Below are 14,799 nucleotides of genomic sequence, written 5' to 3' on the forward strand. Positions count from 1 at the left end.
GACTTTTTTAATGCTTTGCAATTTACTCTTCCTGACAAAATTGATTGATTTACAAAATCTTGTTTGTTTGTTTTAAAATCTTTTATATGAGCTGTTATATTCTCTAGATTTTCTTGTACCTTTTAAGGGTTCCTAAAGGCATGTAGTAGCAACATGTTACTTGAGTTTAGAGATGTGAATCATTTTATTCACATTAAGGTCTGCGATTTATAAAACACAGGAAATATTTAGAGAGGTTATAGTCTTGAACATCAGAAGTGAAACACCTCAGAGTCCTACATAGAAATGAAAATATCACTGTAGTCATGTGATGCTATCATGTCTCAGTCCTTTGGAGAACTCTGTCTGAGATGAGGCTGAACACTGTATCCAAATTATTCAGTTACCCTTACTAATTTGTTCTGCATGTCTGTTTTTTCTCTAACCTTGGCTATACCTCTCATGACCATGCCCTAAGTATGATTCTGCCCTAAGTATGCAATATCATCATGCCACTGCTGGTGGCACCAGGAAACCACTAATAAGAGCATAAATTTTTAAAAGTTCCTGGGTATAATTATATTAAAATCACATAAAGTAATAAAGGCCTTAGAAATAAAACAATACAAATAATTTTGAAGGGCAGAATCACTTAACAAGGCAGTTTCTTTCATTTTTTCTAAGAGGCTTTTCATGGAGGTCATCTGCAAAAAAAAAAAAAAGCTTATTGTCAAATTTATGATTTGAAAATGTAGGCAAGAAAGATAGTTAAAATGATGGTAGTAAAAACAATTCCAAGAGTCATTGACATCAGATTTGAAATAAGTAGTAATAATAAAAAAGCCCTTTTTATCTGGACTTCTGAAAGTTTTAAATGAACACACTTAATAGATGTTGGATTTCAGTACCGAGTTTGAGTCTGTAAATTACAAACTCACACTAAAAAAAAATTTCAAATTAATTTGCATTTCAGCCTGTGAATAGGAAGCTTTCTTGATGAATAATAATTACAAAATTATCAAACTGAGGAATAGTCTGTTCAAAGGCATTAGAGAGAGCCAAATTTATTTTTCATGACTGTTATTATGTTACTGGTTGCAGGGATTTGCTATGCTTTTATACCAGTCCTAACCCCTTTGATACTAGGGATTGCATTAAACAAACACAGAACAGAATGCACAGTATTTGCCAGACCTGTCAAGATATTTTCAGCATTTTCATTTCCTTGTCTGTGTTACTTAGCATGTCAATAAAGTCATGTGCCTTTTGTATTCCACCCCCATTGTTAATATAGTATTTTTTTAGACAAAACCAGTCTTTTCAGAGAGTGAAGAAGGCTCTGATTTCCTGCTTGTATAAAAAGCATAAACCAAATTATCATTGCTACAAAAACAAAGAAATAAAGATAAGAAACCTAAAAGTTTACAATTTCTTAGTAATCTGTTTTAAAGCATGCAATTATTATTTCTGTTACAGATGAATGACATTATAGTCACAGTTAGAGATTCGAATCTGAAGCTGACACTTGCTTTTGGAATAGGCATGCACCATGCAGGTCTGCATGAAAGGGACAGGAAAACTGTGGAAGAATTGTTTGTGAACTGCAAAATCCAGGTACACGTGTTCTTTTTGAATCCTGCTGTAATGAGTTTTACATGGAATTTTAAAAGTTGGCTTTTTGTTACATATACCTCATTAATCTTTCTTTTTGTCTTAGGTTCTTATTGCCACAAGCACATTAGCTTGGGGTGTAAATTTTCCAGCTCATTTAGTAATTGTTAAAGGAACAGAATACTACGATGGAAAAACAAGGCGTTACGTGGATTATCCCATTACAGGTACTCACATAAATTATGGAAATCTTCAAATCCTGAAATATATTTCAAGCGTATGCAAATGACCTGAATTATTTAGTAACTGAATTTGAATAGACTAGGAGAGATGAGGTAAGGGTTTTTTCTTTGTTTAATGCAAGTTGTAAGAGAACTCTTAAGATTTTATGTAATAATGAAAGTGTTTCTGTTTCGCCAGTCTTTTTTCATTCTAAACTCCTTTAATATGTATCACCCAAAATAGACATTAAACAATTAAAGGGATATATAAAGTATAAAGCCTAGTCTCTGTATCTAGTTAACTAGGAAATTGTATGAAAGGAACTTTCAAGTGTGGAGGGTTTTTTTTTTCATTTCTTAAACCTTTTCTAAATAGAAACAAATCTTTGACAGTAAACTTAGCCATGGTTTGAAATGCAACAGTTGAATCACACACGTATGAGAAAATAGAATGTATACACAGTCACTTGGTAGTAAATGAAAAACCTTAACTGGCCTGATATCTTCAGTGATATAAGGGATACTTCAGAAATAAGCAGCTAAATTAAATATTTGAATTTCTGGCTTGATACAGACTGTTGGTGCTTTCTGGCTCCAGTAAACTCCAGTTTTCATAAGCTGTTCTGCAGTGTTTTCAACAAGCTGAAGAAAGTGAACCATGGAAGAACTTTTTTTAGAGTTCAGACAGAGAGAATATTTGTCTGGATGGTACTAAGTTTGAAGAATGAGGACAAGCTAAATTTATTCCAGGTTTCCTGTTCTGTTTTCCCTTTCTCTTTTCTGAAGAGAAAGTTTATTATTAAATGTTCCTATACTACGCTAGCGATGTGTACACCTAAGGACAATCTAAACGGTATTTTAGGTAAATACAGACCTTGCATCTTTTTAGCCATGTACTGTCTTTTCATCGAGAGAAGCATAGTAACATAAAAAAAGCTCAAACTGAAAATACTACAGGGCTTGCTTCTTCAAGTAACCCATCACAGAGCTTAATTTAGTGGTTAGTGCTCTGCAGGAAACTTGGGATCAATTTCCAGACCAAACTCTCTTTTTCAAAGATTCTGGTCTGACCTGGGATCTTAGCCATGCACACTTGTATTTTGTGACAGACTTTGGCTGATGTAACCTTAGTGAAAGCAGTCTCTGCAGCGAAGTCGTATCGCGCTCGTGCCGACTGGGAGAGCGGTGCTGATCATTTATTACCGAATGCAGAAAAGTGGCGAGGAAAGAAATCAGCGGAAGTTTTCAATTTTGTGTTGAATCCATGGCACTGTCAGAAATCAGTAATAGAGAAAATAATATATTTAAAAGAATTCAGAGACTCAATAAACAGTGCAGACTTACTATGCTGTTGTAGGAATCTGTTGTACAAGTTCACACAAAGACTTCGGGGAATGCTGATACTTTCGCTCTTTATTAACGTTTTTAATTCAGGTATCTTCAACACTGAGTGTTGTTCAATTTCTGAATTTTCAGTAAGACTTGGGGCAGGGGAGGGGGTGGATGGAATACCACCATCTGTGATGGAAGCATTCAGATTTTGTTGTCTGCACTGCAACAGAAAATGCAGATTCCTTATTTTATAAAGAAACATGTGGTGTGGTTTGCCTAAAGCATTTTTATTTTTAACTTTCTAGAGAGTATTTATGCATCTGGAACTTCTGTAGATAGGTAGTACAGTTTTGCTGCAGCAATAAAATGAAAATGTAATTAATTTCTTTCTGAAATACTTCCAAAAGTTTCTCAATACTGTCTTTAATGCTGCCCTCAAGTTATGCCTTCAATGTTCCATCATGCTATTACTTGGCTTCTCCCTACTATAGTTACCTTTCTGTGTCAGGAATGCATTTGGCACCAAGAAAACAGCTGAGGGCACAATGAATCACTCTGGAGTGTTCAGCAATTTCAAAATAAACAAGAATGCTTCTTTGAGTGAAGTCAGAGCTTTTGGGGAGGACTTTTTCTCAGTTAACAGTCATTTATTTAGTCAGCCACTTGGATCATATTTAATATTTCAGGAGTTTAGTCCAGTGGTTAAAAGCAGCCAAGCAACATATAGTCAGTAAAGAAAATATTGGTTTTGGATAATTACAAAGTGGATGTTGGAAAAAATAATTTCATGATGCTTTTTGGTAAGTCCATTTCCTATGTGGTATTATGTACAATTTAATTCATCACACAGAATAGCAAGAAGTTGTTTCATCACCCTCCTGTGCACACACCTATTCAGAAGCAGCAGATTTAAACTAGTTTCATTCTACATCTTCATGTCACTCCTAAGCTAACTGATAAAAGGAAATAAACTGATAAAAAACATTGCTTTCTATATGCAAGTCAGTACACAAGTGAAAATGTGTTACTCAAAACTCACAAGTGGGCTGTCTGTTTCTCCTGTTATGGTCAGTTGATGTATCCCGTTCCTTACTTTCTGGATTTTCCTTCCTCAACAGAGCTTTGGGCCAAAAGCTTACTGATTCTTAACTGAAATAAATAATTTCAAAATGCCCAGTGCTGCAAGTCACATACTGGGCAGGTATAATAGAGCTCATACAGACTACACAAAACACTAAAACTTGTAAAATAAAGATGTAAAACTTATGTATTGCTTTCCACTGTTTCTTCTAAGTGAAGTAGCAGTTGCAGGTACCAGAAGGATTCAGAGCCCTGAATGAGACACAAAACAACCTATGCAGATGCACTTCTCAAATGAAGAGAAGACAAACAAATACATGATAAGCATGCTTATCCTTGGGGGCAGGTAGCAAGTTGAGCATATTTTGCATAAACTAGTATTTTCAGTGTTTACTGAAGTCATTAATTAGTATTTACAAATAATGCTGTGTAGATAGCATGTCTAAACGAGCTTTTAAATATGTATATTATGGTGTGATGTAAGGACAACATACAATATGAAACCATCTCTACTCCAGTGCTAATCACAAATATAACTTGTTTAAGTGGTAAATATAAAGTAGTGCTTAATAATTAGAAATTGCCTATACCATTTTACCTCTAAAATACTCAAAACCTAGGAAATCGTAACTAGCAGAAAAGCCTACATGAGAAACTTGTGTAAGTGTGAAGTCAAGTATTTGAAAATTAGGAAATGGTAGACAATTGTCATTGTGGCCTTCATGAGTTCTCTTACTCATCATCTTCAATTGCATGTGATAAAATGAGGGAGTTCTCTTACTCATCATCTTCAATTGCATGTGATAAAATGAGGAATGGATGTGGAATGGAAGGAGAGTAAAGGCAATTTATATTAGATATAAGCCTAGATTCTATTGCAATGGGTGGTCTTTAAGTATACAAGAAAAAATTGTCTCTGACAGAAAGAGATTGTCTCTGACAGAAAGAAGTTCATCATAACTTTATCTGAGATGGAAAAAAAAACTTAATAGTGTAAAAGCCAATAGGGCATACAAGGCCAAAGTAATGCAAAAAACCTATACTGTACATTGTACAGACATAAATACGTTTGTTTATACATCCAAACAAATATTTGATTTATACATTATTGTCTCTCTGGCAGATGTGCTTCAGATGATGGGGCGTGCTGGCAGACCACAGTTCGATGACCAAGGAAAAGCTGTCATTCTAGTTCATGATATTAAGAAAGACTTCTACAAAAAATTCCTTTATGAACCTTTCCCAGTGGAATCAAGGTAAAGATAAAGCGATCAGAAAAGCTGATCAAACTATAAGCAGTATTATAAATGAGGGATAGAGGAAATGGAAACAAAATTCCTGTGCTGCATAAGTCCTAAATGTTGGGGTCAAGAGGAAGACAATTTAAAAAAAGAAATTACCAATCTTTATGTATAAATGTCCTTTTTTGCATGAGTTTTGAAGCACTGCTGAGCTCATCAGTCCATTCCCAAATAATACCACAAGTGCCTCTCCATTCAGGAGTGTTGTCTCATACTTGCGAAAGCACAAACTGTTCTTCAAGGGCAGTGTTTAGGACAACTATCCATGATCCTGAAAACCCTATTTGAAATTCTGTGGCAAGTTACTAATAGGAAAAAAACAAGGTGAGTTCCTAGCACTTTTTACCTAAAATATTTATATCATTATAGATAACACATTCTTGAAAATCTCAAAAGTGCAATAAGTTCAGTGTTCAAGTTTACATGGTGTAAACTCTTACTAACACAGTTTTAACATGTCTTTCCCTACAAAATTGCAAGATTTTTGTGAGAAGTTCAGAAACAGCACCTTTTTGCAGCCTCTTGGAACCTAGTTGATGCAAAGTTTTCTGTCCAGCATAATGTAATTTGTGCCTTGGTTTTGGTATTTTTAATATATTTATTTGTTCAATGAGAAGCCAAACTAGTTACATTGGTCTGCTGTAGAGGAATCTTTCATGGAGCAGTGCTCAGACATCTAATAAAGCATGAACATTACTGAAAGCTTTTCTCTGTGGTGAAGAATTCACAGTATTGTTCTCCTAAGGAAAATTTATCCCTCAACATAAGTGATAATGGGACCTCTGTCTGCTCAGGAAACTTGTTGGAGTTTGAGAGGGCAATTCACCTTTGAAATGTAGTTGAAATGGGCTGGTGTATTTGAAACTTAATTTCTGTGGTGCACAGACAGACATACAATTTTTGCAAACAAAGAATGTGGAAACATACACTTCATTTCCTTAGGAAACCACACTTTTTTAACATAGAAATTGCACTTAGCACGTAAGTCTAGGAGTTGAACTGCTTCAAAATGATAGCTAATAAGTGAAAAGAGTGGTGTGATTAAAATGTTGATGATATATCCAGACTGCATGGCATTAGCATAAACTAAGAAATATTTCTATTCCTTGGGAAGTGGTGTTACTAAAGAAACAAATCATAGCTTCCATATAACAGTGGTAATCACATCTTTGTTCATGTTTGGAAGACTATAAATACTCTATATTACTAGTAACTCCATTTGTGTTTTTATATTTACTTTGTAGTTTTATATTTACTTTGATATATTCCAATTTTTATTACAAAAAAAAAGAATATTTCTAAATTTGCATATGAAGAGTCACATATTAATAACAATCTTGTTAAGTTCTCTGTATGTAACTTAGGTTTGTCTTAGTCTCTTTTATGATCAAGTATTTCATATCTTAAGAGGGATACGGGTTGGGATTTTTTGGGGGGTTTTCAGTTTTGGAATGCTTTCCCATCTGTTTTACCAAAGAGCAGATTTATCATCTTTGTGTAGTATTTCCAATTTGTAAAAGTAAACATCATAGTTTTTTTTAATTTACATTTTTCTAAAAGCCATTGTTTACATATTTAATTGTAAGACTTGAGTACTCAACTCATAATGGTCCTTATGCTCTCCCTGATTATGAGCCTGAAACACAGCACATGAGAAACAAAAGAAAATCCAGAAATCCATTTCTGTGGAATAGCAATTGAGTCATCTGTCCAGCTTCTGTTGGACAATCTGTGTAGAATGCCTGCAGTTCTGACCCTTAGAAGCATGCAGTCACCAGTACAGAGCAGTAAAACAGCTACTCATGCCAGATTATTCTTTACTTTTAGCAACAGGAAAAGAACATTGGGAGAAGAAAAAGGATATAATACAAGAAAAATTAGGTTGAACCTTAAGGATATTTGCAATTCTCTGATTGAACTCTAGCCAAGCATGATCTCATTAGATACCCTAATGGAGGTCTTTGTTCTGTTTAATGACTATTTTATTTTTTAAGAATCATTTTAAGCTGCTTTTTTTATTCTGTTTCTGGGTAAAAGTAGCTGCTCTTATTCTTTTTTTTTTTTTTTTTTTTTTTTTTGATAAAGATGAGGCAAAATCCAGGGCAAGCAGTTTTGATGTAATTTTAATAGCCCTGAAGTATTTGTCAAGTATTAGCTAAGCTATTGCCACTGTTTCATTTCCTGTTTGTCTTTCCATGTGATTCTCTATTGGATTAAATCAGCATGATCATATGGTCAACATACAATATTCAGAAGTTACAACTGAGTAGCTCCATCTGAATATGTTCCATGAATGATTTAAACTTGTGCATTCTTGGTCCAATCAAAAAATAATTTGAGCTTCATTCCACTATCATGTAAAGAAGATGACTGACCTTGCAATTACATTCCCCCTTCTTCCCCTCTTCCCTTTTACTGGAAGATAAATATATAATATTTTCAGATTAAAAGTAATAAACCTTCTAATGGACAACTCTGCAAAATATATTACCTGTCTTTGTGATTGTAAAGTCAGCTAAATCCTTTTGTTTCCTGTTCTTCAGCTTGTTAGAGGTGCTGGCTGACCACTTGAATGCTGAAATTGCTGCTGGAACTATTACATCTAAGCAGGATGCAATGGATTATATCACCTGGACTTACTTCTTCCGTCGACTTATAATGAACCCAACGTGAGTATACGATATAAAGGCAATTTAATCTCAAGGTAACTTGAGGTTAGAGTTGATGCAAAGGTGATCTGTCTGCTGTTGGAATCTAGAATACTTAACAATCTCCAGTGTAGGAGCATTGCTAGCCCACATGTGGATTAAAACTCGTGAGCACATATTTTTTATAAATTTTACCCTAAATATAAATGCATTTTTTGGCAGATAACTTTACAACTTAGTTACAGCAATAAAATAACCTTATTGAGAGGACTACATCAGCACCCTAAAATAAAATTCCAGATTATCACATTCCTTCGGATATTGTATTTATAATGCAATACCTTTTTTTTTTTAGCTACCACATTGGTATGTTCTGCTCAATTTTCTTTAGAAAATTTATTAAGACTTGGACTTTCCTAATAAATGAGAGAATAACTATCAGCTGTTTCTCTGTGATAACGTTTGCTTTCATTAGGGTACCCTGGTGAAACCATGTGTGCAATATTTTCAATGATTGCTATCATCCTGCCTAGCTCCAGCTGGTATGCAGATCATTCTGAGCTGTTCCACCAGTATAGCCTGCCTTTGCCACAAGGCTGTTTTGGGTAAATGGTGTGTTACCTGTCATGTGATCTTTCACCCACTAAAATAATGTGGCAAATAAAGAATTAACTGTTTAGATCAGTAAATATTTCTAGATGTACTCCAGTGTGTTGTATTTCTGAAATCATGTTAATGTCCATAGCATTTGGCCAGATTTTCCGCCAGGTACTTTATGGGCAAATGCTGCTGGGAGCCTGCAGGTGATAAAATAATCTCTTTTAATTATTTTTAAGTCTTCATTAGTTTTTAATTCTGCATCTAGTCTTATGCTGAAATCTCCTGCAAAACAAACAGAATTTCCATCTAGTCTTCTTGAGAAATAAAAAATGCAGAGCATTAGAACTGTAAGCTAAAAGCATTTTCAGTTTTCTTATTTGTTCATAGCTGACACAATGCATACAGTTATGGGGAGGGTATTTCTCCTCTGAGAGTTAAATTATGATTTTTTAAATGTTATATTTTGTACTTTTTTAGTATAAAGAGTAAGTACTATTACTTTAAAATATCTTGCTCTTGAATTGCTTTGGTAAAATGCTGTAGTTGATTTGGTAGCAAGCTTTGATCATGTGGTGTCTGTGGTAGGTACATTTTTTTAAGACACAATATATAGGCCAAAGGTAAGTGTGGAATATAGAAATATTATTTGATTTAATAGGCAATCTCTTCCCAATATAAAAGATTTCCACTTGAATATGAGGTGGGCATGTTGACTACTGGTCAGTTTTTCTCAGCAGTTTCTTTTTTTGTCATGGACAGCTAAATCTGGAGTTATCACAATTTCAACCTCAAAGCAAAAGTTCTGCTATTCTGAGGTGGGAAGAAAGTTGGGGGGGAGCAAAAAAAAGGAACTTCATAATGAGAGGTGGAGTCTTTGCAGTGAGAACCAAGATTAACACATCTTGACTAGTCACGCCCATCCCATGGCAAGATCGGAATGAATTATGAAGTTCCTAATGAAATTGGAGTCTTGCATTGGAACACCACACACACAGGTTGGAACAGTTGACAAGTTGAACTCTTTATCCACACAGGTACTCAGCATTCCTTCTGTACTTAGTCATGCAGGGAAAAAAAATAAGGATATTATTTACTCTGTCAAACAGTTTGTCAAATTATTTCTAGATGCCAAGTACAAATGTAATGGATGTGCATGCATTCCATTTGTTGACATGATTACAGTATTAAGTTTTATCCAAAGTTGCTAAACTTAGTTAGTAGTTTTCCTGGACCTACTCTCTGTGGTATTTTCAGACTTCCTGAAAGCCAAGCAAGCAATTCCAGCGTGGTCAGTATTTGAATGAGATACATCCAAGGAAAATTTAAGAGTTTTACAAACAGAAGTCAGTGTTTGTTGAGATAACCCTGAATAAGTTGCATTATGGTAATGGAGTTTACTGTGCCATAAAAGAGCATATGAAATGATTGATATTATCAAACAAAAAATATCTGTGGCTCTTAATAATCCAAAGCTTTTAGGTGTTTTAGGGTTTGGGATTTTTTGGTTTTTTTTTTCAAAAGAATAGGAGAACAATTGCTGGTTTTCAGTCCAGATGGTTGTGCAATATCCATTCCTTGTCACTTGACAAGTTCTTTATTCTTTATCATGTCCTGCCCCAAAGCAATTTTTTTTTACTTTCTCTCCACTGTGAAAGAACTATTTTCCAAACAGCAGGTGATTCTACCTTAGTGGTGAATAAGTAATTCCCATATGCATGATTAGTAAAATGCCTTGGGATTCATTGGCATAAAAGTCATTGCATGTGATGCTGTAAATCCCCAAAATAATGGGCTTAGATAATATGCAGAAGATTTATATTCTCGTTTATTGCCAGTTTTAGCTACTTGTATATTAAAGCTGCATAAACAAACGTAGGATCATCCTATTCCAATCCAGTATCATAAAATGCCTTACTGACTGCCTGCAATTTGTACTATTGAAGTAATGGTAATCTACCTTTGTTGTGGGATAGAGATCCGAGTATCTTTTTCCTCTAAGTATCCAGATTTCTTCTGAACATGAAGTCATTGTGAAAGTTTTCCTGGCAAAAATAGTAGATAATTTGTTAAAATTCTAATGATAATTGTTTTAATGGTGTGGAAAATCATTGCTTGTTAAAATTCTCCTTTTCATCAAACCATTTTAATTTTCTTGTTTGATAAAGCCCTGACTCTCAAACTCTATGGAATGGGTTTTAACTGTCTAGATAAGAGGTGTAATGGAGTTGTTGCTTTGGAGAAGGAGGGTAGCTGAGTACTAGTTTTGTTCAGATGCATGACAACTAGTCATGCTCATTCTGTTCAGGAGATGAATGACAGGGGTGGTCCAAATGAAATGTCCAAATGCAACTCCGTATCTAGAGTTTCTTCCCTGTTCTTCCCTTCCCTCAAAACAGTTAATCCTAAGTGCAGAACTTTTCACAGTTTCTGTACTACTTAGCCAAGTAGTACATGTACCCCTTTCCACATGGAGCTGTAGGCACTATGTTCTTTACTTAGTCAAGGTCATATCACACAGATCAGCAAAGGGCCTTGTTCTTTGCAAGGGGCTAGTTTGACAGGCTCATCTATCTCCATTCCTTGGCTGAAATACCTTGGGTATTTCTTTCTTTTACCCTTATAAAGGATTATAATTGCGACTTTCTATAAAAGAGAAATGTCTATGAGAAACATTTTCTGTAAATCAGGTTATGATGTTTTCCAGATACACGTGCAGTAAAAGAGAAATAGAAATTTACAACATATGTAAAGTTAAGCAGAATCAGCTTTCATTTGGAGAGTTAATTTTTAGACATCTAAGAGCACACTTCACATCACTATTAAAATGTGTGTGGCTATTTATGTATTTATATGTGAGAGTGCATATGTGTACATGTGCACACTTACAAAACCAGTTTCTGTGTAAAGTCCTTGTGAAAATCTGAAAAAATATATTTTATTATTTCATTCTGAGAATATCAGTTTTGTGAAGTTTTTTGGAGTGAATGAATAATACAGTATAAATTATAGTCTCAGACTGATGATGCCCTTATCATACATTTATGTTTTACTTTAAATTTCATTTTCTCAATATGATTAGCTGAGCTAATATGTGAATAAAACATATGAATACAAATTATGGTTATATACTGGTCCAATATATTTTCTGCTGTTATGATGACAGGTAATATCATGGTAGAAGTCAGTCAGAATGAAATACCTATGTATTTCGGTAACATAACCACACTTATTCAGAATTTTAGGGCTAATTTGGAAGTGTGTCAGAAGGGAGATTACTGAAGTTAAATTAGCTAAGATTAAGAGATTAAGTGGAAAATTTTGACAGTAGCTAAACTAGCAGAAGCTAGAATGTGCAAGTATTTTGTACTTTGTTGACTACTAATAACCATATTTTCATAAACAGATATTTCAAAAAGGACTTTGCCAAAGAACTCTTCCTCTTACAATGACATTTAGACCTATGTGCATGTACTGATACATATGCATGTATGTATATTTAATAAATGACTATAGGCATTATTATTAATTTAATAACTAGAGTTTGATCTTTGGAATTATTAGGGTCACAGTGATGTGAAAAGTACAGGAATGTAGTTCATAGTATAGTTTTACCAAATATTCAGACAGATGAAGATTTGCTGAGTCTGTCTGATAGGGAAGCCCCAGGCTGCTGAGTGTTTGAGCTGCCTCCTGCTTCCCAGTCTGCTGCATCTTGGGTGACAATACAAAGATGAAGACTCTGCATCTCTCCATCCAGAAAGAAAATTCTCATCATTTTCTTCCTACTCTTGGATATGATTTACCTGTAAAAATTATCTGTTGGAATATATGATAGTAAAAAGAAAAATCTTATCAATGTGTGAGCAAATTATGTTTGGTTATGACCTCTCATCTCTCATGAATGCATCTTTGGAGATAAACTGTCTTGCAAATGTTATCATTAGAAGCACTGATGTGGGGGTGAATACTTTGCTGATGTCAGAGAAATTGAACTTGGTTTTGTTCCTCTTAAATGACCACAATGTACAGTATACTAAAAACTGATTAAAGACAGCAATGTATCTGTTTCTCCCACCTAGCATATGCAAAGATATGGATTACAGGAAAACATGGTAGAGGTAAAATACAGGATGGCATTACTGTCTGCAGCGTGTGTGCACTCTGTAATGCCTTTTTGCAAGTCAGTCACGGACTCCAGAGTCAGTAATGCCTTAACAACAAAAGTGAGTTGGTGCTTAAGGTCAAACCTCTCTCTGGCTGTGAAGATTCATCAGTTGTGCCATATACTCTGTACCATTTCCATGGTGCTGTTTGAAGATGGCAGCTGCTGAAGCTGAGGAAAGTAAATATAAATGATGACTGCAGTAAAGAGACCCAGATTACTACCTATGCTCCCCATACTTGTTAATAACAAAATTCTGCTTTCAGAACTGTAAAATCTCAGAAAGCACACTTTCTTGCTATCAAGTGTATGCTGTGGATTGGCTGTTTCTTGCATTTGTTTCAAACGACCTACTAGCAAGTTTCTTCTTTAATATTTTTTGGCTGACTCTTGTCACCGATTTTCATTATGTGTGTCACTATTACCACCGTATAATCTGAACATAAAAAACATGGTGCTGTAACAAATGACTCCACAGCATTGACAGTTATAGCAGGACCATTTCAAGGCTGATGAAAAATTTCCCAGAGAGATCTCAGGTCAGGTTTACATAAGCTAAACAGGAAATGATTGCCACCATTCACATTAAATCCTAAATGTTTTGTGTAACTTCATCTACATTTTATGTTCCTGCACGTCTCACTGTCTCTCTCAGCTGATGAAATTCCACACTTCCTTAGATTAGAGAAATAAGTTCATGTTTCACAGTTTGTTGTTCTTGCTAAGCTCTACAAGGTTTTGGGATTTAAAATATGTTATTTAATAGACAATAAAAAGTTCCTTCAACTTTTGATTGTTTAAATTTTACATACTTTGTAAATTTTTATGATACCTAGGGGTTTGTTACTACTTTTTCCCTGTGGACTACTAATGGAAGTTAGCCTGTCTAGCCCATGTGCTAGATGCTGTTAGGATAAAACTGCCTTTGACTTTCACACCTCTCAGGGGACGAGTAATTGTTGTGTTCAAACAGCCTGTAATTGTGATCCCGCTGGCTTTCTCAGTACGCTTCTGGCTATTAGAATCATTAAACAACTCAGCACCTGTTAACAGCATTGTAAATATTCAACCCTGCTTGTGTGCAGGTTGAGTCCAATATAGGAGAAGGCTTACAGAGCCCAGCCTCATAAATTAGAGCTTCTGACAAGTCAATTATTGTGAAACTGGGCTTCACTGTGAAATAAATGAAATGGTGTGCTGATAAAAAGGTGGGCTGTCTGTTTATAGCAAAGGGGAACTAATGACTAGATGATTCAATGCAGTGAGCATGAAACTGCATTGTTTTTATTCTTTATCTGTAATTAAATAGTTAGGCAATATTGCTTCCTAGAGGAACTCACGTATTATGCAGTTTTTATACTTGGAACATACCAACATGAAGAATTCAACTTGCATTTTTTCCTGAGCATTGAAATCTAATGTCATGATACCTCTGTTTTCACTAATGATTTTAACAGTCTTTCAAGATGAATGGCTTTGATTTTTATTAGGGGAAAATGTGCTGAATGACCAAGAAGCTCCTGTGGGTGTGCTCAAAATTATATCTGCCTCATTACAGAGAGTAGTTAAAACATACTGGTACCACTTCACTCAAGATTACAAACCATTTAAGATTTTTCTTTACATTGCTTTATTTCCACTAGGCAGCTACATATTCACTCCTTTAAGTACAAATTACAAAACAGAAAATTTAAAATTCACAAAAAAATTTTTAAATATATTATAAATTCTTTTGTGATGATAACTTAGTTAACTGCAGTGAAATTCTGCAAATTAGTGAGAGAACAAGAGCACAAACCTGTTTGAATTGGTGTCTTAATTACATTCTCAGGAAAGAATTTCAGTGTATTGCCCATGTTCCTTTT

General features: G+C 34.7%; 1 protein-coding gene across 1 annotated transcript in view; it reads left to right on the forward strand.

Moving 5' to 3' along the window:
• ASCC3 (activating signal cointegrator 1 complex subunit 3) overlaps positions 1 to 14,799 on the forward strand; it is a 252,629-nt gene that overhangs the window by 192,846 nt on the left and 44,984 nt on the right. Inside the window, exons 31-34 of the mRNA XM_041414871.1 lie at positions 1,456 to 1,593; positions 1,697 to 1,817; positions 5,347 to 5,479; positions 8,068 to 8,193. Coding sequence (XP_041270805.1) covers positions 1,456 to 1,593; positions 1,697 to 1,817; positions 5,347 to 5,479; positions 8,068 to 8,193 — 518 coding nt within the window. The remainder of the gene's footprint in view (positions 1 to 1,455; positions 1,594 to 1,696; positions 1,818 to 5,346; positions 5,480 to 8,067; positions 8,194 to 14,799) is intronic.

The sequence above is a fragment of the Onychostruthus taczanowskii genome, unplaced genomic scaffold, assembly GCF_017590055.1.
Source record: "Onychostruthus taczanowskii isolate IOZ18803 unplaced genomic scaffold, ASM1759005v1 scaffold48, whole genome shotgun sequence".
Classification (NCBI taxonomy): domain Eukaryota; kingdom Metazoa; phylum Chordata; class Aves; order Passeriformes; family Passeridae; genus Onychostruthus; species Onychostruthus taczanowskii.